Source organism: Canis aureus, chromosome 23 (genome assembly GCF_053574225.1).
Source record: "Canis aureus isolate CA01 chromosome 23, VMU_Caureus_v.1.0, whole genome shotgun sequence".
Lineage (NCBI taxonomy): Eukaryota > Metazoa > Chordata > Mammalia > Carnivora > Canidae > Canis > Canis aureus.
This window is the reverse complement of record NC_135633.1, coordinates 2144658-2171402: the sequence shown is the minus strand read 5'-3', so window position 1 is coordinate 2171402 and position 26745 is coordinate 2144658. Positions and strand designations below refer to the sequence as shown.

The following is a 26745-nucleotide window of genomic DNA, read 5'->3' as shown; positions in this document are numbered from 1 at the left end:
ATCTGAAGATTTCCTCCATATTATTTTTCAAGTAACAGGCTAATGTTTTTGAGGACTTGATCAGAGAATGGGACTTAGCATGGTAGCTGGTAGCAAAAAAATCAAAGCATATTGTGTCTTGTTTCTGACCACTCTCCTCAAAATAAATTGTAGCCTTCAGGGCAGGGAAATGTTCAAATCCATTACAGGATATCCCCTTCTTGTGCAATGTACACATTAACTTTAGAAAAGTTGTATGTTTAAATATTTTTAAAACTTTATAGCGTATGTGGTTTTTCATAGTATTCCTTATGATTGGAATGATTATTTTTATTTTCATAATACCAGTAAAGCTTCTTGAAAGGACACATCAGACTACACTTCGAGTGTCTTGACTTTCAAGTCAACCACAATCAATGAACTTATTCAAAAAAAAAAATGAACTTATTCACAAGTATGTTTCTAATGGTCCAGGTCTGGTTTCTTGCCCAACTGAGACCTATTTTCTTAAAAATGTGGCCCAGAAAAATAGCCAAGAAGTTTATTCAAAACCAATTAACTTTACCGTTTTTCTAAAATGATCTAGACATGAAATATAGGTGCCCCTGTACATAATAACCTGTTGGCCTGGTGAAATGATTCCTGGAAGATCTTATACTCTCAAAAGTGCCTTAGTTTATAGGAGCAATTAATATGTCACTTTACCAGTTAGATAGGTATTGATGGTATCTTCTTTCTTCTGACTTTCTTTTTGTTGTCAGAGCCTGGGGAAATCTAAAGACACTGGAATTTTAAGTGTCTTTCCCAAAGATATATAGCTACCTCATGACAAAGCTAGAATTTATCCTCGTTGGTTTGACTTAAGCCTTGAGCCTGTTCCAGTTTAGATTTTTAAAAATTTGTCCTGTGACTATTGTTAGGTATATTCATTCTTTTCCCTCCACCTCACTCCCTCTCTCATTCTTTCTTTGCATTCTTGAATATCTTCCTGTGTAATATAAAGCATTTAGAAAAATTGAGGTAAAGTGAGCCATACTAATTGTAAGCTATTTCCAAATAATGAGAAATTGTTGGAAATACTACTATCAGCCAGGTGCTGGAAAGCATTAAAAAGCTAGGAGCATAATGCTGTGGCCGCTTTGACCTTTGGAGGAAATGTAAATGTGTCTTGAATTGACCAGCCTGTGCCAGAGATGATCATTTTCTGATACCTTGACCATTTCTTCCAGACTTGTCACTCATAATTGATCCAGATCTCATGTATTACAAATTGAACTCTAGGCAAAACAGTTTTAATTGTTTTTCCACTTGCTATCAGCTCTGAAAATCGTTATGTGCTTTTAGAAATTAATGTAGCTAGCAATGAGTATTCATGTTAGGTAGTAATTTTCTCTTTCTGTGTTGGCTAGATTTTTCTAGATATGACATTTGGATCAGGAGGACACACGAGAGCCATTCTACAGAAGGAGTCAGATATTACTCTGTATGCCTTAGACAGAGACCCAACAGCATATGCAATAGCTGAACAGCTTTCAGAATTGTATCCGTAAGTAATACTCTTGTATGATTATTGAATTTTGGTGCTGAGTTATATAGAGCTTGGTTCACTACCTTGGAATTTATTCTGTCTTGTATATTGTTATACTTCACTCTGCTACATATTTTCTCCCTTTTTCCCCTGAAAGAATTAATGTAAATACTATTTATAGTACCACTTTAATGATATTACTGCCTTTATCCTTTCTGAATTCATTAAAATAAATACAAAAGTGACTTATGGCTAAAATTTAAAGATGGATTTAAATCTATCCATGAGTAATATTTTGACAATAGTTTAAGAAATATTTTTTAAAAAAATTTACGAGTTACAGTTTCTAAGAATTTACTGAAATAAATAAGGATGTGAGAATTCTGCAGAATTCCTTTAGAGAAAATTTTGGATAGTAAGTTATGCTCTGTTGTTTAAAAGTTATCAGTCTGAAAAAGGAAAATATCTGGGAGTTAAATTGTCTACAAATACGTAAAAAGCTATTTTCAGGAATAAGGAGTTCTCTCATGCTTTAGAGACTGAAATCAAGAAAATAGATGAGAATTTTAGAGGCAGATTTTGATTTGATATGGACCACAGTTTTTTGCTAGTTGTAACTGTCCAATAATGAAAAGGTATGTTAGACGAAGTAACAAAAATATGACTATGGAAAAGTTTAATCACAAACTAAGGATAGAAAGTTGAATTCCTAATCTAGAACAATATTTCTCAACCTCTCAAGTCCTGAACTCTACAAATCTATCAGTGTGATTAATTTTCACAATAAAAATGTAAATAAATATATCTAGATTTTTGTTTACGACATTAGAGGGTTTAATGGGAGTGCCTGAAATCCATTTGACCCCAGATTATTTTTTTCTAAGAAAAATATGAGGATATGGTTTAGTGATAGTTTTTTGTTTTTGTTTTTGTTTTTTTTTTTAACATGTCTCTATCATTCTGCAGTGTAACTTAGATGCATCTTCTTTAAGAAGCTCTTGTACTACTAGGGTATTCATGTTTGTGAAACATCTTAGTAGTTCACTTGATTATGACCTAAGCAATCATAGAATAAACATAGGTCTCCATTATATTTCACTATCATAGAAAACTGGATTTTCTTAGATATTATTTCTAAAGGCGATGAGTTCCAGTTCAGTTTTTCCAACGTCTCTTATTCCTCAAATAGTCTCCTTTTCTCAGAAGGATCTTAAAATTTTATCAATTTTCTTGGGTGTAATTTGTTATCTATCAGGAATCTTGAGACTATATTCTCTCTCCAGTTTACAGTTGTAGAAACGATTAGCTTAGACAGGTTAAGTGGTTTGCTTAAAGGCACATATGACTAGAGACAAAGCTGGAGTATGTATCCTGCCGATCTCCTAATAATCGTATCTTCTTATTAAAGTATAGGTGACAGACAGTTTTAGAATAGGCTTAGGTGTACACAACATTTATACACCATTACTCAGTGCTTACAAAGGTACGTATAGTCATCATCTATCACAACACAGCATTATTACAATATTATAGACTCCATTCCCTATGCTGTACTTTTCATCTCTATCATTTATTTATTTATAACTGAGAGTTGGTACTTCTTAGTCCCCTTTACCTATCTCACCCATCCTCCCACCCACCTCTCCTCTGGCAACCATTAGTTTGTTTTCTGTTTTTAAGGGTCTGTTTTTCATTTGTTCATTTTTTTTTTTTTTTTACTTTTTTGATTCTTCACATAAATGAAATCATATGATGTTTGTCTTTATCTGTCTCACTTATTTCACTTGGCATTAATACCCTCTACTTCTATCCATGTTGTCACAAACGGCAAGATTTCATTATTTTCTATGGCTTTGTAATATTCTAGCATACATATGTTTTTATTCATCTGTAAGTGGACACTTGGGTTGCTTCCATATCTTTGCTATTGTAAATAATAATGCAGTAAACACAGAGGTGTATATGCACCTCTAATTTCTTTTGAAATTAGTTTCCATTTTCTCTGAGTAAATACTTAGCAGTGGAATTACTAGGTTGCATGATATTTCTATTTTTAATTTTTTGAGGAACTCCATACTGTTTTCCACAGTGGTTGCACCAATTTACATTCCCACCAACAGAACAGGAGCATTTCCTTTTCTCCACATCCTCCCCAAATTGTCTTTTTTTTTTTTTAAGATTTTATTTATTTATTCATGAGACACACACACACACACACACATATAGAGAGGCAGAGACACAGGCAGAGGGAGAAGCAGGCTCCATGCTGGGAGCCCCATGCAGGACTCAATCCTGGGTCTCCGGGATCATGCCCTGGGCTGAAGGCAGGCGCTAAACTGTTGAGCCCCCCGGGGATCCCCAACTTGTTATTTTGATGCTTGTCATTTTGATGCTAGCCATTCTAATTGGTGTGAGATGGTATATCATTATGGTTTTGATTTTCATTTCTCTGATGATTAGTGATGTTGAACATTTTTTCATGTGTCTGTTAGACCCCTGTATGTCTTCTGTAGAAAAATCTATTCAGATCCTCTGCCTATTCTTAAATTGGATTGTTTTTCTAGTGTTGAGTTTTACAAGTTCTTTATATATTTCAAACATTAATCCTTTATTGGACATATCATTTGCAAATATCTTCTCTCATTCAGAAGGTTGCCTTTTTCTTTTATTGATGATTTCCTTTGCTGGCAAAAGCTTTTAATTCCCCTCTCTTTGATGTAATCCCTGTAGTTTATTTTTGCTTTTGTTTACCTTGCCTGTAGAGACATATCCATAGTAAATATGTTGCTAAAGTGAATGTCCAAGAGATTCCTGCTTTTGTTTTCTTTTAGGAGTTTTATGGCTTTTAGGTCTCACATTTAGGTCTTTAATCCACTTTGAATTTATTTTTGTGTGTAGTGGTCCAGTTTCATTCTTTGGCACATAGCTGTCCAGTTTCCCCATACCATTTATTGAAAAGACTGTCATTTCCTCATGGTGTATTTATTACCGCCTTTGTGATAGATAGTTGACCATATAATCATGGATTTATTTCTGGGGTCTCTATTCTGTCCCAGTGAGCTATGTGTCCATTTTTGTTCCAGTACCATACTGTTTTTGTTACTATATCTTTGTAGTATATCTTGAAATCCAGTGTTATGATTCCTTTGGCTTTGTTCTTCTTTTTCAAGCCGAATAACCTCATTTTATTAAGTTTTATACTATCTTGACTCCAATCTTATTGAGGCTTTTTTAGTTCATTGATAAGATAATTCTTTGCCAAGTGTAATAAATTAGTTAAGGAATAATAGAATAAATCAAAATAAGGCGGGAAGAAGGAATTAACACAGATAAAAACCAGAATCAAAGAAACTGAAATGAACAAAGAAGAAAGAAATACTAAGTGATCATTCTTTGAAAATAGCAAAATTCCTTTACAGCCTGATTATTAAGGAAAAAAACAAGTGATCAAAAACATACGATTAAATTTGAAGAGGACACCAACCATATATACAAGATAAGTTAATCATAAGATAATATAACCATAACCATACAACCATAATTATAGCAAGTGTAACCTTAATGAAATGAATAATGTCCTAGCAAATATAAATTATTAAAATTGACTGAATAATTATAAAACTTTAATAGGTTGTTACCATAAAAGACATAAGAAAAGTAACTAGAGTAAATAGAATAATGCACCATGACTAGACTTGCAATTGTTACCTAGCTCTTAAAAAAAGAGAAAAGAGCATTCATTGCTTTTTATACTATTCTTGATCATGGTAAATATGTAAAGCCCTTTCAGTTCATTTTATATTGAATCCAGCATAGTTTTAATACTTAATCCTGCTAGAAGTAATAAAAAAGAAAAAAGAGAAAAAGTCTAATCTCACTGAAGAATATAAATTCAAAATTCAAAAGGAAATACTAACATATCTAATTCATATGTCATTACATTAAATTAAAAGAATAATACCTACGGCCTAATTAAAAGAATACCTAATAATACCTAAAGAATACAGAGATGGCTCCAGGTTAGACAGCCAATCAATGGCAGATTGATATGCATGATTATAATCAGTTAGCTATTCTTATTAAAATCTCTATGTTGGGCAGCCCAGGTGGCTCAGCGGTTTAGCGCCTGCCTTCAGCCCAGGGCGTGATCCTGGAGACCCAGGATCAAGTCCCACATCGGGCTCCCTGCATGGAGCCTGCTTCTCCCTCTGCCTGTGTCTCTGCCCCTCTCTCTCTCTCTCTCTCTCTCTCTCTCTCTGGGTCTCTCATAAATAAATGGATAAAATCTTTAAAAATAAATAAATAAAATCTCTATGTTAAACAGGAATATAAATAAACTACTTAAATGTAAAATATCCTATTACTGAAGGACAAACAGCAATTATTTTCCCAAAAGGTGAAATACTATAACAATTTAAGTCAAAATCGGGGTGTAAATCTGGATTAATTTCTATTAATATTCCAGTCAGTAGTTTTGGGACTTCTGGCATAAAAAGTTAGAAAGTAAAGGTTAAAATACTATTCTATAATGATTTAACCAAAAGACTTGTAAAATTAATAAGATGATATAATAAGACGGTTAGATAAAAATTTTAAAATATACTCACCAGTAAATACTTGGAAAGGGAAATAGGAAAAAAAAATCCATTCTCAAAAAAAAAGTACCTAAAACTATATAGAATATTTAGTAATAAATTTAAGAAAGGCATAGTTCCAAATTAAAAAATAACTTTATGATTTTATTAAAGGATATACAAGATCAAACAACAGAAAACACATTTGTTTTGGTGTAGTATGAATTAATATTTAAAAAGTTCAGTTCTCCAAATTTAATATACTTCCAGGAATTATCTTAATTGATTTAACTTTAACTGATGTATACTTGTTTTTTCAATTTATACAATATTGTTAAGTATGTATGGCTAGGAATGTGACAAGATGTCTTTGGGGAAATAAGTGAGGGGAAACTTGCTTTACCAGATGTCAGATCATATTATAAAATCACTGTAATGAAATCAGTATAATATTGGCACAAGAAAAGGTCAATAGATTAGCAGAAGACAGAATCCAGATATAGATCCAACAATATAATAGGTATATACTACCCTGTAAAATAATTTAATAGAAGACAAAGATAGTTCAATTCTTTGAGAAAATAATGCCTTACTAAATAAATGGTGTTGGTACAATGCTCATTGAACTTAACATAAAATGAGCCCCTCCTGTTTTGAGTCAGATTCAAAAACAACTTCCAGATAGGGTAAATATGTATGATAAATTGAAAGTGAATATTCTATAAGAAAATTGAAGAGAGGGACACCTGAGGGGGCTCAGCGGTTGAGTGTCTGCCTTTGGCCCAGGGCATGATCCCAGGATCTGGGATCGGTCCCACATCGGGCTCCTTGCAGGGAGGCTGCTTCTCCCTCTGCCTCTCTCTGTGTCTCCCACGAATAACTAATAAAATCTTTAAAAAAAAATTGAAGAGATTGTTTAGACAATCTCAGGGTAAGAACGTTTATTAAGATTACAAATCATAAATCTATAAAATTAAATATTAGAAATATCTAATATTTTATACAGTTTTAAAGATATATGGCTAAAATAATATGGTATATTTTCCCGAACAGTTATTTTGGGAAAGGAAATGTTAGTAATATAGAGACTAGGAACAGGATTGACATTCTAGGGAAGGAAAATATGTTTTTCCTCTACCCTCTTAAATTCAGAGCTGGAGCAGATTAACAAGAGAAAGTGCATACACCTTTAAGTTTCATGTGACATAGGAGCCTCCATAAGGATGTGAAGACCCTTAGACATGGTTACACCTGATTATTTCTCTATTAGGTTTGATGAAGAGTAGAGAATTATGGAAAAATATGATAGCACAAAGGTTATGAGCTAAGTGTAGTAAATGGGGAAACTTAGCAAGCCACATCCATTCAGATTCTTCTTGTCCCTTCATCTTGAGAGATAACAAGGCTTCTTTCCTCTGCATATGGGGAGGGCATCTCTCACCTGAGGGTCTCATGACCCGCTTCAGGAGAAGGTCAGCAAGTCCTTCCTTTTTGTGCTGTTTCTCAAATTCCTTCGGTGCTATATTTTGAGGTAGCATGACCAGAACCCCATCGATATTTATCATGTAGGAAGAGTTTTTCCAAAACTGATGAGACAACAAAATCTAATTTGGAAAATGAGCAAAAAAAAAAGTATGGGAGGATAATTTATAGAAGATTAAGGTATGAAAGGATGTTCAACATCAGTAGCAGTGATGAGGGAAGTGAAATGAAAATAGTAATGGTTAATACTTTATACTTATCAGACTAGAAAGAATAGTTTTGAAAATGAGGATATGGGGAAAAGACTATTCCTCCATTTCTTGTGGACACCTTTTGATATTAAAAAATACATAACATCTCATTTAAGTAAAAGAATCAATATCTAACAATGCATATCTTAGTTATCATAGACTTTGTGCATGCAGTGTTTGTATATATAATCATGGAGAAGTTGAGAAAGAAGGAATTGTAGAGAGAGGTATGGAGAAAGGGAAAACTGGTTACAAAAGAGAACCCCAGAGATTGCACGATCACATTTCTGCATAATATGGAAAGTAGAAAGTGCCAAGCAATGCTATATATTATTTATAAATACCTATATATGTAGTTGCAGTACAGGAATACCCATGAGAGAGAAAAACACAAAATTGCCTAGGGATTATTTCTGGGGATAATGGATGGGTGGATGGATGGATGGATGGATGGATGGTTGGAAGAATTGAACATATTAGATGATTATCTTCTTAACAGTACATGTGTAGTTACAATTGATAGTAAGGTGAACAAAAAAAAGGAAACATTTTGTCATTTCAGTATATCTTTTGAGGAAATGTACTAATTTCTTTCTTTCATTTATTTATTTTGCTGTTGTCAAAGAGGAGCTTATGCTTCTCCATAAAAATCCCATGTTCTTGACTCTGTCAAAACGAAACCAAAAATAGAAACTAACATTTTCAAGGAAAACTAAGAAATTCGTGGGAAGGCTGAATTTTAGGCTAACCCATTTTAGGTCTTTCAAAAAAGATGGCATGTCAGATCACCTGTTTTGTTTTGTTTTGTTAAAGATTTTATTTATTTTATTTATGAGAGACACACAGCGAGAGAGAGAGAGAGAGAGAGAGAGAGAGAGAGGCAAAGACACAGGCAGAGGGAGGAGCAGGCCCCACGCAGGGAGCCCGATGTGGGACTCAATCCCAGGTCTCCAGGATCACACCGTGGGCTGAAGGTGGCGCTAACCTTGGAGCCACCCAGGCTGCCCTCACCTGTTGTTTGAAAACTGAAACTTTTCCCCATTGCCTCTGAAGACTATAAGAGAGAAAACACATTTAAATTGGAACAGTGGGGCCTTTGCCAGAGTGGAAGATGGATGTTAGAAGACAATTTTTTTAAACATTTTCAGGAATAAAATGTGCTCCATATACTGAGTTTGGAGAATATTGACATACATAAAGAAAAAATAAAAATCATAATTGATTCTCTCATTTGACTGTGATTTTAAGATTATAAAAAAAATTTAAAAAACTTGTTATTTTCAAGTTTATAAAAGCAGAGAGCTCATTGGTATAAATTTATAATATACAGAAAAATATAAAGAAAAAAATTGATGTAACTTATTATTCCATCACCTTCATCAGTAGTAATGATTTTGTGTATTTCATTCCATTTTTTTAATTATCAATATTTCATTATATTATACATACTATTTCTTGATTTTACTTTCTTGGGTATTTTTGCTTTTTATACTTCTAAAGTGTTAGAATATATTGGCCAAGTTTATACATTTTGATCGTGTTAAATATATAATTAATTAATTTAGAAAGAATTGACGTATTTATTCTATATCCCAATCCAGGAGCATTATATGCTTTCCATTTATTACAGAATTTTGTGCTTCTCATTAATATTTACTCTTTTTTAAAAAAGATTTATTTACTTAGAGAGAGAGAGAGCATGGGCACATGTGTGAGCTGCAGGTGGACAGAGTGGGGGAGAATGAATCCCTAAGCAGACTCTCTGCTGAGCGTGGAGCCCAATCTGGACTCCAGGACTATGAGATCATGACCTGAGCTGAAATCAAGAGTTGGACACTTACCCGACTGAGACACCCAGGCATCCCTTAATATATTTTCTTGATTAACATGATAAAATACAGAAAAGTCTGAGAAGAAAATTAAAATAACTCTCAATCCCACTACCAGTGTTACCAGTTTGGTATATTTCTTTCCTTCTAATCATTTTGGTTATATGTTTATGCATTCAACATGCATACATATATATTTTATAAAATTTGATTATATTTATACATTATCAGATTATCATATATTATACATTATACATGCAGATTATTATATATCATTACATGTATTTTATTATCGCATTCATATTTCATTACATTATCTTAAAGAATAATTTTTTTGAGGGGCATCTGGGCGGCTCAGTCATTTAAGCATCTGCCTTTGAATCAGGTCATGATCCCAGGGTCCTGGGATGGAGCCCCAAGCCAGGATCCCTGCTCAGCGAGGAGTCTGCTTCTCCCTCTCCTTCTGCCTCTCCCCCTGCTTGTGCTTGCTCTCCTTCTCTCACTCTGTCAAATAAATAAATAAATCTTAAAAAAATAACAATTCGGTTGGTTGTAAAGTATTTCCTTCACATAATTATTACTTAATTTATAAGAATTCTAACTCTACTGTAGTCTTATCCATGTCCATTTTACTGCTATTTTAAATCTTTCTATGCTATATTATTTTAGATGCCTTCCTATAAACAACAAATACCAGATGTATTTTGTGTAAACAAATCTGAGTATGTTTTCTGTAAAAGGATAATTAATTCAGGATATGCTTGCATTCTTTCTATGTCATCTTGTTTTCGTTTTTGTGTTTTATTGAAATTTTCTTTGGCTTTTAAAATTTATTTTGTCCCCGAATATTTAGTTTGCCTTCTCTATACCAATTTTGATGACATACCTTTTCTTTTTTATTTACTACTAGCTGATGTTAGTTTTTTTTTTTTTTAAGATCTTATTTATTTGAGAGACAGAGAGAGAGAGAGAGTGAGCATGAGTGTAAGAGTGGCAAAGAGTGGGGTGAAGGGTGAGGGGACAGACTCCTGCTGAGCAGGACCCTGAGATTATGACCAGAGCCGAAGGCAGATGCTTAACCAACTGAGCCACCCAGGCGCCCCTGATGTTAGTGATCAAACATATTTAAACAATTTTTTAAATAAATAGAGACAAAGCTGGGACATGTATCCTGCCCATCACCTAATAATCGTATGTTTTTATTGAAGTATAGGTGACATGCAGTGTTAGGATAGGCTTAAGTGTACACCCCATTGCTTGTCCTTTAAACTGTTACCTTGGATTTATTCATTAATATCAACTATTATGATAATTATTAGTTAGCATTTGCATTGCTTGGCATCATATCTAAAATAATTATTTATACTTCAATCCACTTAATTCATTTCAGTGCACTTCACTGGTCTTTTTTTTTTAAGATTTATTTGAGAGAGAGAGAGAGCACATGTACATGTTTGTACATGCAAGTGCGGGGAGAGGTGGAGGGAAAAACTGTGCAGGCAAACTCCTGTTGAGTGCACAGCCCCAGGTTGGGCTTGATCTCAGGACCCATGAGATCAGGACCTGAGCCAAAACCAAGAGCCTGGCACTTAATCGACTGAACCATGCAGGCGCCCCACTACTAGGCTTTTCATACTACAGTTCCTATTTTGAATTCTCATGTGGGCTTCTATCTCAGTCAAGCGATTACATCTTTAAGTAGTTTTGCTAGAAATATGAAAAGGGGAAACACTTCTGCCTTTGTCTACAGAGACTGTGTCATTCATGGTAATAACTTGATTTAGTAACACATTTTGGGTATTTTATGGATATTACTCTTTCTCTGCTGACATGTAGTGTTGAGGAGAAGTCTGAGGTCAACTCAGGTTCTTTTTTCCCCTCTAAGTTAATGTTTCTCATTCTCCCCCCCGGACTGGATGCTTACTAGATATACTTTTGGACTGTTTTTGATATTCATAAAATTCATTAAGAAATATCACTGATTAGTCTGTTTTGGTTAATTTCCCATGTTCTCTGTGAACAGTTTTGACCTATGGATGAAGTTTTTTCTCTGCTAAGGACTTATTGTGTTACTTAGCTCCCCACTCTTTTTCCCCACTTTCTAACCTTTGAATGCTTTTTATTTGTTGATTGGAGTTGTATTATCTGTCTACATGACTTTTATGACTTTTCAGTGTTTTCTGCTACTTTTCCTTTTCCTTGCTATTCTAGGAAATCTATGTTACAGATTTGGGTTTCTACAGTGTTGATTGTGATTTTTATTGACTCTTATTGAAGTTTTAATTCAGGTATTGGAAATTATCTTTCCCTGTAACCACATCTAATTTGTTTACCTGATCTTTTCTGCCAATTCCTTTTGATTTCCTCTTGTTTTGTTGTCTCATTTTTATGTTTTATTTAGTAGCCAGCAGACCTTTCTTGAAACTCATAGAATTCCAATTCTGCTTTTTTTGTACCAGATCTTTTTCAAAACTATGCTTTGCTCTGTATCTTGAGTAGAAAATTTTCATTCTTTTTCTCTTCCAGGATCTTCTCATAAGCTCCATCTTGGTCATGTATTTGCATATGTAACTTTTACTGTTTACATAGGGCTTTTTTTTTTTTTTTACCTGCTTATTGTTCAGTTATGTGGGGTTAGAATTTTCACTTTAGATTTCAAGCTAGAAAATTACTTGAGGTACACAGTCCCACTGCAAACATTTGAACATTTTGGAATCCTTTCCTAGGATCTGCTAATAGGAAGAGAATTCTCTTTTCTTATTCTTGCTGGAAAACGCAGTTCATAAAAGCTACTGCTCCCATATCTATTACTTTTGTGGGTTTCCCAGGCTTACCATTCTAGAGAGATTTTTCATATCCAGGGTACTTTTTGACAGGACCTATCCATTTTTGCCCTTGGTGTTTTACGTTATATGAGTTGTTAATCCCTAAAAAAATGTAGTAATAAAGGTGTTTGTGCCTGGACATGGGGAAGTGGCAGGGCAAAATGACCGAGTTGCTTCAGAGTATTCCTGTCTATACAGTTTAAATAATCCCTTCAGGGGCTTTTGTGTGTGTGTGTGTGTGTGTTTCCAAGGCAATGAGTATGAATGGAACATTATTAACCTTTTAACTGTCTCTGCTACCTTGAATCAGGCTATCTCTAGTCTTACCTTTAGTAAGAAGATATATTTTTCCTGTACTCTGCTACAGTTTTGAGAGTTATTGATACTATTTGAACTTCTGTTGTTTTGTTTGCTTTTAGAGAAGATTAAATAGGTATCAATAGCTGACCTTCATATTTTTAATTAAAGTTTGTTCCATGGTCATTAAAATGGTCAGTTACAGGGGCACTTTGGAGACTCAGTTGGTTAAGTGTCCAACTCTCTTGGTTTCAGCTCAGGTCATGATCTCATGGTCATGGGATCGAGCCCCATGTAGGGCTTGGTTCTCAACATGCATCTGCTTAAGATTCCCTTTCTCCTTCTCCCTCTGCCCCTTCCCTTGTCCTGCCCTTTTCCTTGCCCATGTTCTCCATTTCTTTAAAATAAATAGATAAGTAAAATCTTTTAAAAAATTGGATAGTTATATTTACTTGTATGACATGATCTAGTCTAAATTACCCATATGATCTCTTCTAAGTTGTATAGTTTATTCTCTGGCATTGAAGTTTACCATTTATTTTTTTCTCTTTTTACACCATCATTTCTTATTTTTGGTTAAATTCACATAGGAAGCCAGGGCAAAGGCAAATCTAGACCTCATAGCATCAGGCTTGCTACTTGTGTTCTTTCTACCACTCCATAATATTTTTGTTTATTTTTACATTTTTTATTTAAATTCAATTTGCCACCATAGAGTATAAGATCCAGTGTTCATCCCATCAAGTGTACCCCTCAGTGCCCATAGTCCAGTCACCCCATTGCCCACCCAACACCCCTTCCACAACCCTTTGCTTGTTTCCCAGAGTTAGGGGTCTTTCATGGTTTGTCTCCCCCTCCAATTTTTCCCCACTCAGTTTCCCTCCTTTCCCTTATAATCCCTTTCACTATTTCTTATATTCCACATATGAGTTGAAACCATATGATGATTGTCTTTCTCCATTTGACTTACTTCACTCAGCATAATACCCTCCAGTTCCATTCACGTCGAAGCAAATGGTGGGTATTTGTCATTTCTAATGGCTGAGTAATATTCCATTGTATACATAGACCACATCTTCTTTATCCATTCATCTTTCAATGGACACCGAGGCTCCCTCCACAGTCTGGCTATTGTGGCCATTGCTGCTAGAAACATCGGGGTGCAGGTGTCCCGGCGTTTCATTGCATCTGAATCTTTGGGGTAAATCCCCAACAGTGCAATTGCTGGGTCGTAGGGCAGGTCTATTTTTAACTCTTTGAGGAACCTCCACACAGGTTTCCAGAGTGGCTGCACCAGTTCACATTCCCACCAACAGTGCAGGAGGGTTCCCTTTTCTCCGCATCCTCTCCAACATTTGTGGTTTCCTGCCTTGTTAATTTGCCCCATTCTCACTGGTGTGAGGTGGTATCTCATTGTGGTTTTGATTTGTATTTCCCTGATGGCAGTGATGCGGAGCATGTTCTCATGTGCTTGTTGGCCATATCTAGGTCTTCCTCCGTGAGATTTCTGTTCATGTCTTTTGCCCATTTCATGATTGGATTGTTTGTTTCTTTGCTGTTGAATTGAATAAGTTCTTTAAAGATATGTCATTTATCTGATATGTCATTTGCAAATATCTTCTCCCATTCTGTAGGTTGTCTTTTGGTTTTGTTGACTGTTTCTTTTGCTGTATAGAAGCTTTTTATTTTAAGTCCCAATAGTTCATTTTTGCTTTTGTTTCCCTTGCCTTCATAGAAGTATCTTGCAAGAAGTTGCTGTGGCCAAGTTCAAAAGTGATGTTGCCTGTGTTCTCCTTTAGGATTTTGATGGATTTTTGTCTCACATTTAGATCTTTCATCCATTTTGAGTATATCTTTGTGTCTGGTGTAAGAGAATGGTCTAGTTTCATTCTTCTGCACACGGCTGTCCAATTTTCCCATACCACTCCATAATATTATACTAGAAGCAATTTAGTCTTATTCTGTAGCAGAGCCAGTACTCATACCCAGGCATTTTGTTTCCAGGGTCAGTGTAAAAATGATGCAAAGGAATACACTATCTTAAACAGCCCTATCTACCTAAAATTTAGACTGCCAAGATATGAGACACAGCTGTTATTAATCTTACAAACCATAGGAGGTCAGTTCTGCTATGCACCATCAAAGTGAAAGAATTTTTATAAATATAAACAAGCATTAAAAAAGCAACTTGGAAAAATTAACTAGACCAGTTTGAATTGTTGTTGATGGTCTGTCACCTTTTCACTATGTTTGGCAGTATAATCATTACTAAAATGAGATCTTATATTTTGCCCCACTGAATACTATTAAATACGACCTTTACGCAAGGAATATCTTCCTTACAGGATGAAAATATTTGGGGAGATGAAAGTATGTGATATTCTGGTATACTAAACGTTTAGTTCCAAGGCTTGAGAAAACATGTACAAAGTAGTTTTTAGGCAGTCTGGCTGTTCTGGTGGTTCCAGGGGGATGAGGACACAGTCCATGCCTTCACAGGGCTCATAATGTAAATGGAAAATTGATAAGACCAGATAATTCCACCGTTATTTAATTGCAGTTGTGATCATGGCTAAGAATGAGTATAGTATGTTCTAGGAGCAGTATGTTCCAGTCTAGTCTGTAATATCTAGAAACCTACCTGAGTATGTGAATTTAAGACAAGACCTGAAGGATAAGTGACTGTTAGCCAGGTAAAGAGGAAGGGGTTAATTAGCAAGAGTGAGCATAGAGAGAACAGAATATTCAATGGTATTTAGCAGAAAAGAGAATGTAAATGAAGGGACTATAAAATGAGCAGTGTGAAAGAATGGATGGGAGAGAAGTGGAATGGATAGACAAGTAAACTAGAGCCAGATCATACAACGCCTTGTTAAGGATTTTGGACTTCAAGAGCAATGAGAAGGTACCAATGTGCTGAAACAGGAAACTGACATGATCATATGTGCATTTTTAACAGATTATTCTGCCTGAAGAATATGGGTAGTAAGAGGGTAAAATCAGAAAAGATTTAGTGAGAACAGTTAAAAGGCTAGGAATTTCCACTTTGTGTGAAAGCTGGTGGTGGATGGGTCTTGAAGATTTCCTTTTTCTGATCTTCCTATTAGAAATTTTACTTTGCTCTGATGGTTCATGGCCTCCCCTTTAATGGGATTCTAAGAAATTAAAAGAATTCATTTCAAGGTAAACTTATATTGCATGTTTATAGGTGACATTTAAGTTAATATTGTGATATTAAATTTTAAAAAGAGCCTTCAAGAATTCCCACTCATCTGACTCAGCCGATGTAGGGTAGGAGACAAGGAATGAGTTAATTCAATCCTACCATGTCCCAAGTCCTACATAGTATTTGCATTCTTACCAAAGACTTTGAATAATTGCCTTTCCTCCAGAATTTGTCCCACCTCTTATTTTTCCTCTCCTGAGGAACAGCACCACCTGGGAAACATACATTTTTATTGGGTGAATGAACCCAGGCACTAGTCTTACTTAACCATTACGTTTTCCTTACCCCTTGTGTGTAATCATGTAATCAGCAGTAAGGGTTTTTAGTTCTACATCAAGACTTGGCAACTTTAATAGATGACCTCTCTTTTCCTGCTTCACCATAGAGCTCTGAAACACGCACAGACTGCTGCTTTTTCTGAATTCCATCTCTGCCCTAAAACCTTGGGTACATTACTTAACCTTCTTTTCAGCTTTAAGATTACAATAATAATAGTACCTACCTCTTAGGAATGTAGTGAGGGTTGGACTTAAAACACTGTTTAGTATATCCTTTCAGTGAGTCATGAAGTCTTTTTTTGGGTCTTGACCAGCATTTTGTGGAATGGAATGGAATGGAAAAGAATAGGAAATATAGTATATCACATGAAATTAAATATAAGTATTGTTTCCAATGAAATATGTCTGTGTATGCAGAGATACATATGTGTGGCATATATATATATATACACATAGATATATATATTGTATGTTTTTATTTTTAAAATTTTATTTTAATTCCATTTCCTTAACAATGTAATATTAGTTTCAGGTGTACATGATAGTGATTCAACAATTCCACATATGACAAGTGTACTCCATAATCCCGTGACCTATTTAATTATATATTGTATTTTTGTATATGACATTGCAGTGAAACTGTGTTTTTGAGTACGTATCTTGATCGAAATTTTTTTAAAACTACTTTCCTATATGACTACATTCCACATATTCACATTGTATACTAAATGTTCACGGAAGACAGAAACCCCAATGTATGCCCATAGCCCTAGAATCTGGCTGTGTGCTTGAAATACATAATATGGAAGCTAACAAGTATTTGTTTATGGCTCACACAAAACGAAACCACTGGTGTGGAGGGCAGTTATACCTTCTAGTATCCTGTTGCCTGGAAAGCCCAATTTGCCTAAAGAATTAGAAGCCCCTGAAAACTGCCATCTCTTACCTGTACTTTGCCTGTCTTGCCATGAATGAGATACAATGTAAGATATTAGACACTGACTATGAAGAAAGGACACATGATTAGGAGTGGAATAGTGTTTCAAAGTAAGAGATAAAGCATTTTTTCTATACTCAAAACATTTATAAAGCATGACAGAGGCTTAACTCTTCTTCTGACTTGGGACTATAATAGTACACTGAAGAAGGGATGATGAACAGGCTGCGAAAGGTACCTTATTCTAAGTTGACTAGATGAGTTGCTTTTTCTCAGTTTTTTAAGTCAACTCTTAATCATCTGAATTCCTGTCAGGTGTACTGGATAATCTCCATTTGTCCCTAGACTTTCCCTCCACCTTGTCCACACTGAATCCCAGAAGATAACCTTTATTGCTTTACCAATGGGCTTCCTTGTCTTCTGGCTTCTGGTTGAGCTCAGCAAATGGGAGGCAGCGGCAGGAAATGAGAGGATGGAGGAGAATGAGGTCAGATTGTGCGTCACCAGTGGTCACACTCCTCTTCAGAGACCATTGTTCACGGGCCTCCTACCAGACGCAGCTCTGGCTCTTCAGGATTTCACTTGTTACTCATTGTCCTTGCCTTTTCGCTTCTTAGCTTGGGGTGCTTCCCATATCCCCTTGACTCTCCTTAACCTAGTCATACTTTTGTAAATAGTCTCTTCATTAATATTTTTCTGGGCATCCCTGCTTGGATGTGCTATGTTTTTCTTATCAGAAACTGCAGATTCGCAAGGTCTGTGATCCTTCTTTATCTCTGGATCCTCCTCTGGTCTCATGTGGATCTGACTTATAACAAATGTCTGTCTCCACTGGTGGAGAAGCAGTCTAGATTTTGGAATCAATCAGTATTGGTTTGGAGTCTTCTGCTTTTTTAGCTGTGGGACTTTAGATAGGTGACCTAAACATTCTGAGTTTTTATCCTCATCTCTAAAATGAGGTACTATTAATACCTCATGAAGTGAGGATTAAATAAAATTATGCAATTAAATTGTTTAGCTTAAGATTGTTTAATAAATGTTAACTATGGTCATTTTGCTCTAACTATTAAATAAGATAATATATAATTATACTAATTATTTTTGCCCGTATAGAGTATGGGAAGTTTCTTTGGCATATACTAAGATGATGACTGTCTTTTATTTCCGGTCTTTACTTATTTGGTTCCTTAACATGCACAATTCAGAGCTGGTCTAAGATTTCAGGTGTGGGACACTGTGTCCAGCTTTCCTCACCTTGTGGTATTATTACAGATTCACTATCAGTGTAAATACGGAAGCCTATGTATGTCCCAGTTCCAAACACAGCTCCACTGAGCTATGTCATTGTCTACCTTTTTACCTCCAGCCCCCCAGACTTACTTTTTATTGATTGTGATTTCTCCATCAGTTCTTGGCTTCAGGCTAAAATAACTAACATTCTACAATTGCCGTCTTCCAATAAGAAGACCTTTTCTTTGAGCCTCCTGTTCTTTGGCTCTCTCCTATATTCATATGCTACTGCCTTCCCTCAAGCTACTTTTTCCTCATTAAAGAAGGTTAAGGTTTTCCAACGTGTAATTTTTAATCTCTTCTTGTTCTAAAACCTGAAGATTCTGAAAGATTGATTCCTGAGTTGTCTTTATCACCTTTAGATTTAAGTTCTTATTTTTTATTATTTAGCTTATTATGGGCACGGAGAGGCAGAGTCTGCAAGTGTTTATTTCAAATAAAATCTTTGTTTCTTGTTTTCTGACATTACAAACCTAACTCTAGGTCTGCATAATTAACACCTCTACAGACCCATTCCCAAGTGCTGTGATAGATTAATTTCTTCACTTAGAATATTTGATTTAAAGGTTTACAAAACTGATTCATGGAAGTCAACATGTATATTTGAAATGCAAATTGTATTTCATATTATGATAACCATGAGAAAATGAATTACCTCTTCACAAACTTAATCCATTTTTATTGTCTACGTCATTTGAACATATCCATATGGTACTAGGATGAGAATAGCAGCTTGTTCAGCACAAGAATGACTATACCTAGAAAGACTTCATTTATTTTATCTTGGGTAAACAATACATATTTAGAGACATATTTTATTACATATGAGAAAATTTTAGTAAAACCCTTTATATTTGGGCTTCTGGGATATTAAAAGAATGAAAACAATAATTGTATTTTCTCTAACATCATAAACTAATTAAATCAAAATAAGTTTGCTATAATTACATGTATAATCCTCCTGTTCTCTACACCCCCACTTTTGTCTGATATTTAAAGTAAAACTGAGACAAACAGCTGCTAGATTGGATTATCTACTTTAGTATTTTATTCTTGTTTCGTGAGAGAATACAATCTAAATTTAATACACAATTCAACATTCATTTTAGTGCCTGCCGTGTATAGGGAAATAGGCTTGGCATGGGGAACGCTCAGAAGCCCCAGGATAAGGTCTCTGTACCACAAGAGGGTTCATTATTTAATACACAGACAGGTGAACCAATATGAGATCAGGTAGGTAAATCTCTTGGGAGGGAAAATACCAAATGTAGTCTAAACCCAAACATATTATTTTTGGAATATCTATTCTTATTTGTTATTCACTTAACGTACTTTAAGAAACTATTTTGGGGAAGATATTAAACTATATTCTGGGAATACAGCTGGATAAAAAGAGCAGTATAATACCTTCCTACCTTATCAAGAATGACAGATATAAAACAGATGTTTACAATAGACAGCAATGAGTTTCAGGACTCAGAAGTATTAGATATTACAGAAATAAACTTTTTTTTAAAAAAAGATTTATTTATTTGTAATGTAGAGAGAGTGCATGTGCTCAGGGAGAGGGGCAAAGGGAAGAGAGAGAGAGGGAGAGAATCTCAAGTAGACTCCCTGCTAAGTGGGGCTCAGTCTCCCCACCCTGAGATCATGATCTGAGTTGAAACCAAGAGTTGGGTTCTGAACCAACTGAGCCACCCAGGTGCCCCAGAAATAAGCTTTCCGATCATAGAAGAACTGATTCTATGTTATTTAAGTAAAATATCATTACTGCAAATATTTATGAAAAGGAGTAGAACATATTATATAACATGTTATGGAGATTTTATAGGGACAAGTAAAATGTTTATATTAACAAGATCAAGTTAATGAGCTATTCAAGTTAATACTTATATACAGCAGGCTTTATTCCATGGTAAAAATTGTATTTTTCAATGAATGAACCATAGTTTTCCAGATAAAGTTAAACTTCTTGGCTAACCACAGGGAATTGTTGAGGATTTGGCCTCTGTCGTTTCTGTCTTTTCAGGTCATGATCTCAGGGTTCTGGGATGGAGCCCTGTGTCAGGCTCCCCACTCAGTGGGCAGCCTGCTTCTCCCTCTTCCTCTGCCACTTCTCCTGCTTGTACTCTCTCTCTCTCTCTCTGTCAAATAAATGAATAAAATCTTTAAAAAAAAAAATGAAGGAAGGAAAAAGGGCAAATATACATGCCATTAAATAACCATGTAATAATTGAAGATACCAGGATACACAGAATAATTTAGAAAATACTTTTTATATTAACATCCTTACTTATTTTGTATCTTGAAGAATTATTTTCATATAAGCAGATATATTAAAAGGAACATATTGTGTGCAATGTGTAGGCTCAGTGTAGGATTTTCTGCCTTAAAACTTTGCAATGATATTGGTTAATTGCTAGATTTCAGGCATCTTTCTAACCTTTTTAGTGGGTGTGAAAGGGTTTATTTGTAAGAGATATTGCGACTGACAGAATTTTATCTTTTTCCCCTGGAATCTCAACAGCAATTCCCATGTTAGAGGCATCCCCAGAAAGCTAGTCAAAGGATTTCCACCTACACTCTGAATATCTAACAGGGCTTGACCCATTTTTTTCTGTTATTAAGGTAGCAGCATACACATCATGGGGAAAAATAGAATGAGGGCTAGACTAAGCTTGGAATCTCAAAAAATTATCTACCTATATGCAAGAAATTGAAGTGGAAACCAAAATTACTCTATTTCTTATTATACCCCCAATAAAAATCTAAATTTCTCACTTCAAGGAATCACATCTGGTCTTATGAGTGTGGTTCTATTTTTAGTGTCTTAAAATGTATGTATCATCAAATGCAATGAATGTGAAGAATAGTTCTTTGCATCTGATTTTAGGATGCAAAGTATGTTTTTACAAGCCCCTTATTGAGGTATGAGTGACACACACAAAGCTGTATATATTTAGTGTATATAACTTGCTGAATTTGGAGATAAATATATGTCTCTGAAACCATCACTACAGTCTATGCCATAAACACATCCATTACTTCCAATAACTTCTCTTACCCTCTTTCTCATTAGTTTTTGTGTGTGATAAGAAGACTTAATGTAAGATTTCCTCCCTTGGCAGATTTTAAAGTAATCAATACAGTATTGTTAGCTTTGGGCTCTATGCTTTACAGTAGGTCTCTTAGACTTACGGATCTCGTGTGGCTGCAACTTGGTACCTTTTGACTAACACCGCCTCCTCTCCTCCTCCCTCCAGGACCTGGCAACCACCATGTTGTTCTCTGCTTCTGAGCTTGACTGTCATGATCCGTACACAAGACATTTGCCTTACTGGTTAAATAGTAGAGATAGTAGTAAGGAATTGAAGACCAAGACTTTGGATAGTAATACTCGTAGAATTCTTTAAAATCAAACAAAATAATTATTGTATAAAGAATAAGAAAAGTATTTTAAACATAATTTTGCTCACATAAATGATCACATCTGGTATTAAATTTCTTTATCCATCTGAAGCTTAAAACTCTTTTTTTTTTTTTCTGTGACTTCCAAATACTCATATATAGACTGTGGCAGATTTTTTTTTTTTTTTAACCTAAAGAATAAAGGTGTCTTTGGAATACAAGACTATCTTCAGTTTTCTCCTCTCATTAACTGTCTGACTTGGGGCAAGTTCCTCCATATGTTGGTTACCTCATCTTCCTGCTGAGTGTGGTGTTATAGGCTCCAAGAAAATAACATGTAGTTATTTAAATAAATGTTAGTTGTTGTTACTATAGCAGTTGTTTCTTATGCTGTTGTTAATTTTTAGTCAGTCACCCAGCTAACATCCAGGTACAAATATTTAAGTGGTATATTCACTTTTCGTTTTCAGTTATTCCATCATCTGTCTGTATTCATTGTTTTGAATTCCTCCTTCCATTCTTTCTTGGATTCACCCCAGAAATCCAAGCTCTGCCCCACCTCCCAGCTCCACCGGAACCCCACCCTGTCAAAGATACCAGTGATACATTGCCAAGTTCAGCACGCCATTCTCAATTCTTCATGTTACTTGAACCAGCAGCATCATATAATTGACCATGTCCCTCTTCTTTAACTATTTTATTTGAGTTTCTGGTTTTCCTCCTTCCCAAGTTCATTCTCATCTTCCCCACATATGTATGCTTTTCTGGAGCTCATTCTACAGGCCTCTTTTCCGTGGACAATCATTCCTTCAGTAATCTTACTGGTATCAGAGCTTTAAAAACTATCTTCCTATTGATGACTCTCATGTTTTTATCCCTAGACTTATCCAACCAGTTGCTTGGTAAACATTTTCACCTGGCTGTCTAATAGAAATCTCAGATCTAACAAAGCACTTGATCTTGCCTCTTAAAACTTGCTTTGCCCTGAATCCAACCATCCATTAAGAGCAATTCTATTCTTTTTATTTGCTCAGGCAAAATAAAATAAAAAATCTTTAATTAAAAAAAGAATATTGTCTTTTTCATATGCCAGTAAATTCTCTCTGGAAATTCTGTTAGCTGCCCCTTCAAAATATACACAAAATGTGACCACTGTAAACCACCTTAGTGATACTACCGTGCTTCAAGCCAACCTCATTTCCTACTTGGGTTTTTGCCTCCCAACTGATCTCCCTGCTTCTGCAGTTATATTTTTATAGTCTATTCTTAGCCACAGAACAAATCACTCTAATTTTTAAAAACAAATTAGACAATGTCACTACTCTGCTCTGTGCCCACCTCCATTTTGCTTCGTTCTAGCATCTCCAGCCTTCCAGCTTCCTTCCTAATCTTTGAAGATTACAAGCACACTGGAACAACAAAGAGATATGGATTAAATGATACCTGGGTAAAAAATTGAATAATGGGGGCACCTGGCTCAGTGGTTGAGCATCTGCCTTTGGCTCAGGGCCTGACCCCGGGGTCCTGGGATCAAGTCCCGCATCGGGCTCCCTACATGGAGCCTGCTTCTCCCTCTGCCTGTGTCTCTGCCTCTCTCTCTGCATCTCTCATGAATAAATAAAATCTTTTTTAAAAAAAGAAAAAGAAATTGAATAATGGAAAACTCTTTTAATCTGCTGGTGTATTCCAAATTTGAAAAAAAAAAGCCAAATGGAATTATTTACGAAAATGATTGTCAGAAAATGAAAGATGTATTTTTAAAGAGCTTATCAGGTTTCTCAAAAATAGTAAAATACTCTGGAAACATTTTCTTGAAATACTGTTTTACTCTAGCAACACAGTCATTTGTTCATTTATTTAACATATATTTTTTTGAATACTGACAATGTGCCAGGCACTTTTCTCTGTGGTTTGGGTTATATCAGTGAACAAATTAGACAAGTACTGCACCCATAGGAGTTAATTCTAGCATAGGAGAACTCATAAGAATGTAATAACTAAACTGTCTAGTATGTGAGAAAATGCTACATGCTATGGAAAGCCCCTGGAACGGAGCAAAGGGCATTGAGACTGAGGGAGAGGGGAGTATAGAAAAACCTAGTTGCAGTTTTCAGTAGGGTAAACAGGATCTCATTAAGGATGGGCATTTGAGCAAAGATTCAGAGGAGTTGAGAAATTAGCATGGGATGGATCTATAAGGATGAGCATTGAGGCAGAGTAGCCGCCACCATAGGGTGAAGGCCTAAGAGTTATACCACCCATACCCAGCGTGTTCAAGGAAAGGAAAGAAAGTCCATGTGAGGAGTGGATAATGATCAGGTAAGATATTAAGAGGAAGAGATGATGTCAGAAAGCTAATGGGTGGGAGGGAGAGAGGGGTTGGTGCTCAGATGACAGATCCTGCAGAGCTTTGTAGGCCATTGAAAGAACTTTGGCTTTTATTCTGAGTCAAATGAGAAGTCATCACAGATTTTTGAGCATAGGAATGAATGACACTAAAAGCACAACTATGGTTGCTATGTTGAGAGTACTCTCAAGGAACCAAGGGCAGAGCAAGGAAGCTAGAAAAAGAGGGGCTATTAAAATAATATCAATGAAACTCTTTAAAATTTTAATCTTGATTAGAATTGTTAGAATGTCAGAACTAGATATTTTATAAAAGATCTATATGTATGTTGACGTGTTATTAGCATGCACTTGTCAGTTCTAAATATTCATGTAAAATTCTTGTTACTATACTTAGATTTATTGATTTCCTCTCATGCATCATCTCTACTCTGGAGTTTGAGCAACTCAAAGACAGAAATGATGTCTTATTCTTTCAGTGCTCAAAATTTGTTTCTTGAATTAAATGAGGATAGCTCAAATATACCATTAATACACAAAAATTATCCTAGAAAGAGAGAGAGCTAAAGGGTAGATTCCAAATAGTAAACCTTAATCAATGATAACTTAGAGAATATCATTTCTAGAGTATAAAAATGTTCATTTCTTCAAATATAAGAAAAGGATTTCATCAGGTTACAAAGTCATATGATAGTTTCCCTTTCTGTGTTTATCTGTTATGTTACTACTTTTCACTTTCATTAGTGTCTTTCCTTGTTTTGGTAGACAAAATCCCAGTTTTACCTTAGTTGAAGTTTCTGTATCTATTTTAATTTCAGATGGTAAAATATGTACATTTAAAGTAGTCTTGAAGCACTAGGGGAAAGGACTTCTAGAGTTGATATGACTAGTGATTTTCAAAGTGTTCTCCGTGGACCCTGCAGGGGTTTCCTTGAAGCTGCTGTACAAGGGGAAGGATAGGCTAAGCTGGCAGAGAACTAAATCTTAAAATCTCGCCCAACTTGCTGTAAGAGTTGATTACTGGCAGACATCAAATTTTTTACATTGTTTTCTAGACATTATATTGCTTTAATAATTTCATTAACATAAGCATCTGTTATTGAGTGAATGCTTGTTTTTGAAAGGGATAATACAGATTAAACTTTATAGCCAGGAGAGAAAATGAGTGAGAAATATCAGAGAGGGTGACAAACATGAGCGTCTCCTAACACTGGGAAACAGACAAGGGGTAGTGGAAGGGGAGGTGGGCAGGGGGATGCGGTGACTGGGTGACGGGCACTGAGGGGGGCACTTGATGGGATGAGCACTGGGTGTTATACTATATGTTGGCAAATTGAACTTCAATAAAAATATATTCCAAAACAAAACAAAACAAAACCTTTTTAGCCAGGAATGACCGCATGTATTTTTATAATCTCTTTAAAAAAAAGAGATCTTAATGGGGATCACTGGGTTGCTAAGCGGTTTAGTGCCCACCTTTGGCCCAAAGCGTGATCCTGGAGTTTTGGAATTGAGTCCCACGTCAGGCTCCCTGCATGGAGCCTGCTTCTCCCTCTGCCTGTGTCTCTGCCTCTCTCTCTCTCTCTCTGTCTGTCTCTCATGAATAAATAAATAAATAAAATCTTTAAAAAAAATAAAAGACCTTATTAAGGAAGGGAATCAGATTGCAGAGGATCAAGATAATTTTCTGTTTCTTTTCCTGGTGAGTGTGCAAGGTATCTATTTTATTGTTATTCTTTAATCTTAAAGTTATTGTTTATTATAATGATTGTTTTTTTCTTGTCCTGATCTTTTTCACTCTACCTGAATTTTAACATGATAACATTTACCTAAGAATCAATATACAATCATTTTCCATAGATTGTGGGATTTAATAGTTGTGATTCCAGATGCATAAAATTAATGGGGATGGTTTGTTATTTTTTTGCTTCTCCCCCCCCCCACCTTCCATACACATTTTTAGGTTCTAATTCCTAGTTTTTTGTTTTCACTGTGGCCCAAGAATCTGTATTTCTAAAAGCTCCTCCAAGTTATTTTGACTATATTTGCAGGTTAGAGAATTATATCTATTATCCAAACCTTATGCTTATTGGAAAGCACTTATTTCGCTTATTAGCGAGTGTCAGAAGGATTCTGGGACAAAAGGAGACTGTCTCAGTGAGGGGATATGTACACAATAATCGAAGAGCTGAGAAGCCAAACAGGGAGGCTTTCCAGAGATTAGCAAGGTCAGCAGTCACTACAGTCTTGGGTTGGAGAGACACAAAGGATAAGAAGTAATACTAGAGCTTAAAAACCTGGGTCACCTGGTTGGAGCTGGAGCTGTGGAAAAGAGAATGAGAGGAAGTGGAGAACTGTCCTGATTTCTCTCTTCCTCTTGCATTCTGATCTTTTGTCAGTGTCTTCTACTGGCTGACCCTGATAGACCCCTGGAGAGTACAGCCATTTAGGTCCCCTGGAATACAAAGCAGAGAAGGAGGTCAGAAGATGGATCT

At 35.4% G+C, this 26745-nt stretch overlaps 1 protein-coding gene across 9 annotated transcripts in view; it reads left to right on the top strand.

Moving 5' to 3' along the window:
* The window catches only part of METTL15 (methyltransferase 15, mitochondrial 12S rRNA N4-cytidine), a 326516-nt gene that overhangs the window by 77106 nt on the left and 222665 nt on the right, over window positions 1–26745 (top strand). For 8 of the 9 annotated variants that reach the window (XR_013361853.1, XR_013361855.1, XR_013361856.1 and 5 more), the window contains exon 3: window positions 1389–1525. The exons of the other annotated variant lie outside the window; for it this stretch is intronic. Coding sequence is in view for 3 of the 8 variants with exons in the window: in XM_077866148.1 (XP_077722274.1) it covers window positions 1389–1525 (137 nt within the window). In the remaining 5 variants the exon portion in view is untranslated. The remainder of the gene's footprint in view (window positions 1–1388; window positions 1526–26745) is intronic. 9 annotated transcript variants of the gene reach the window in all.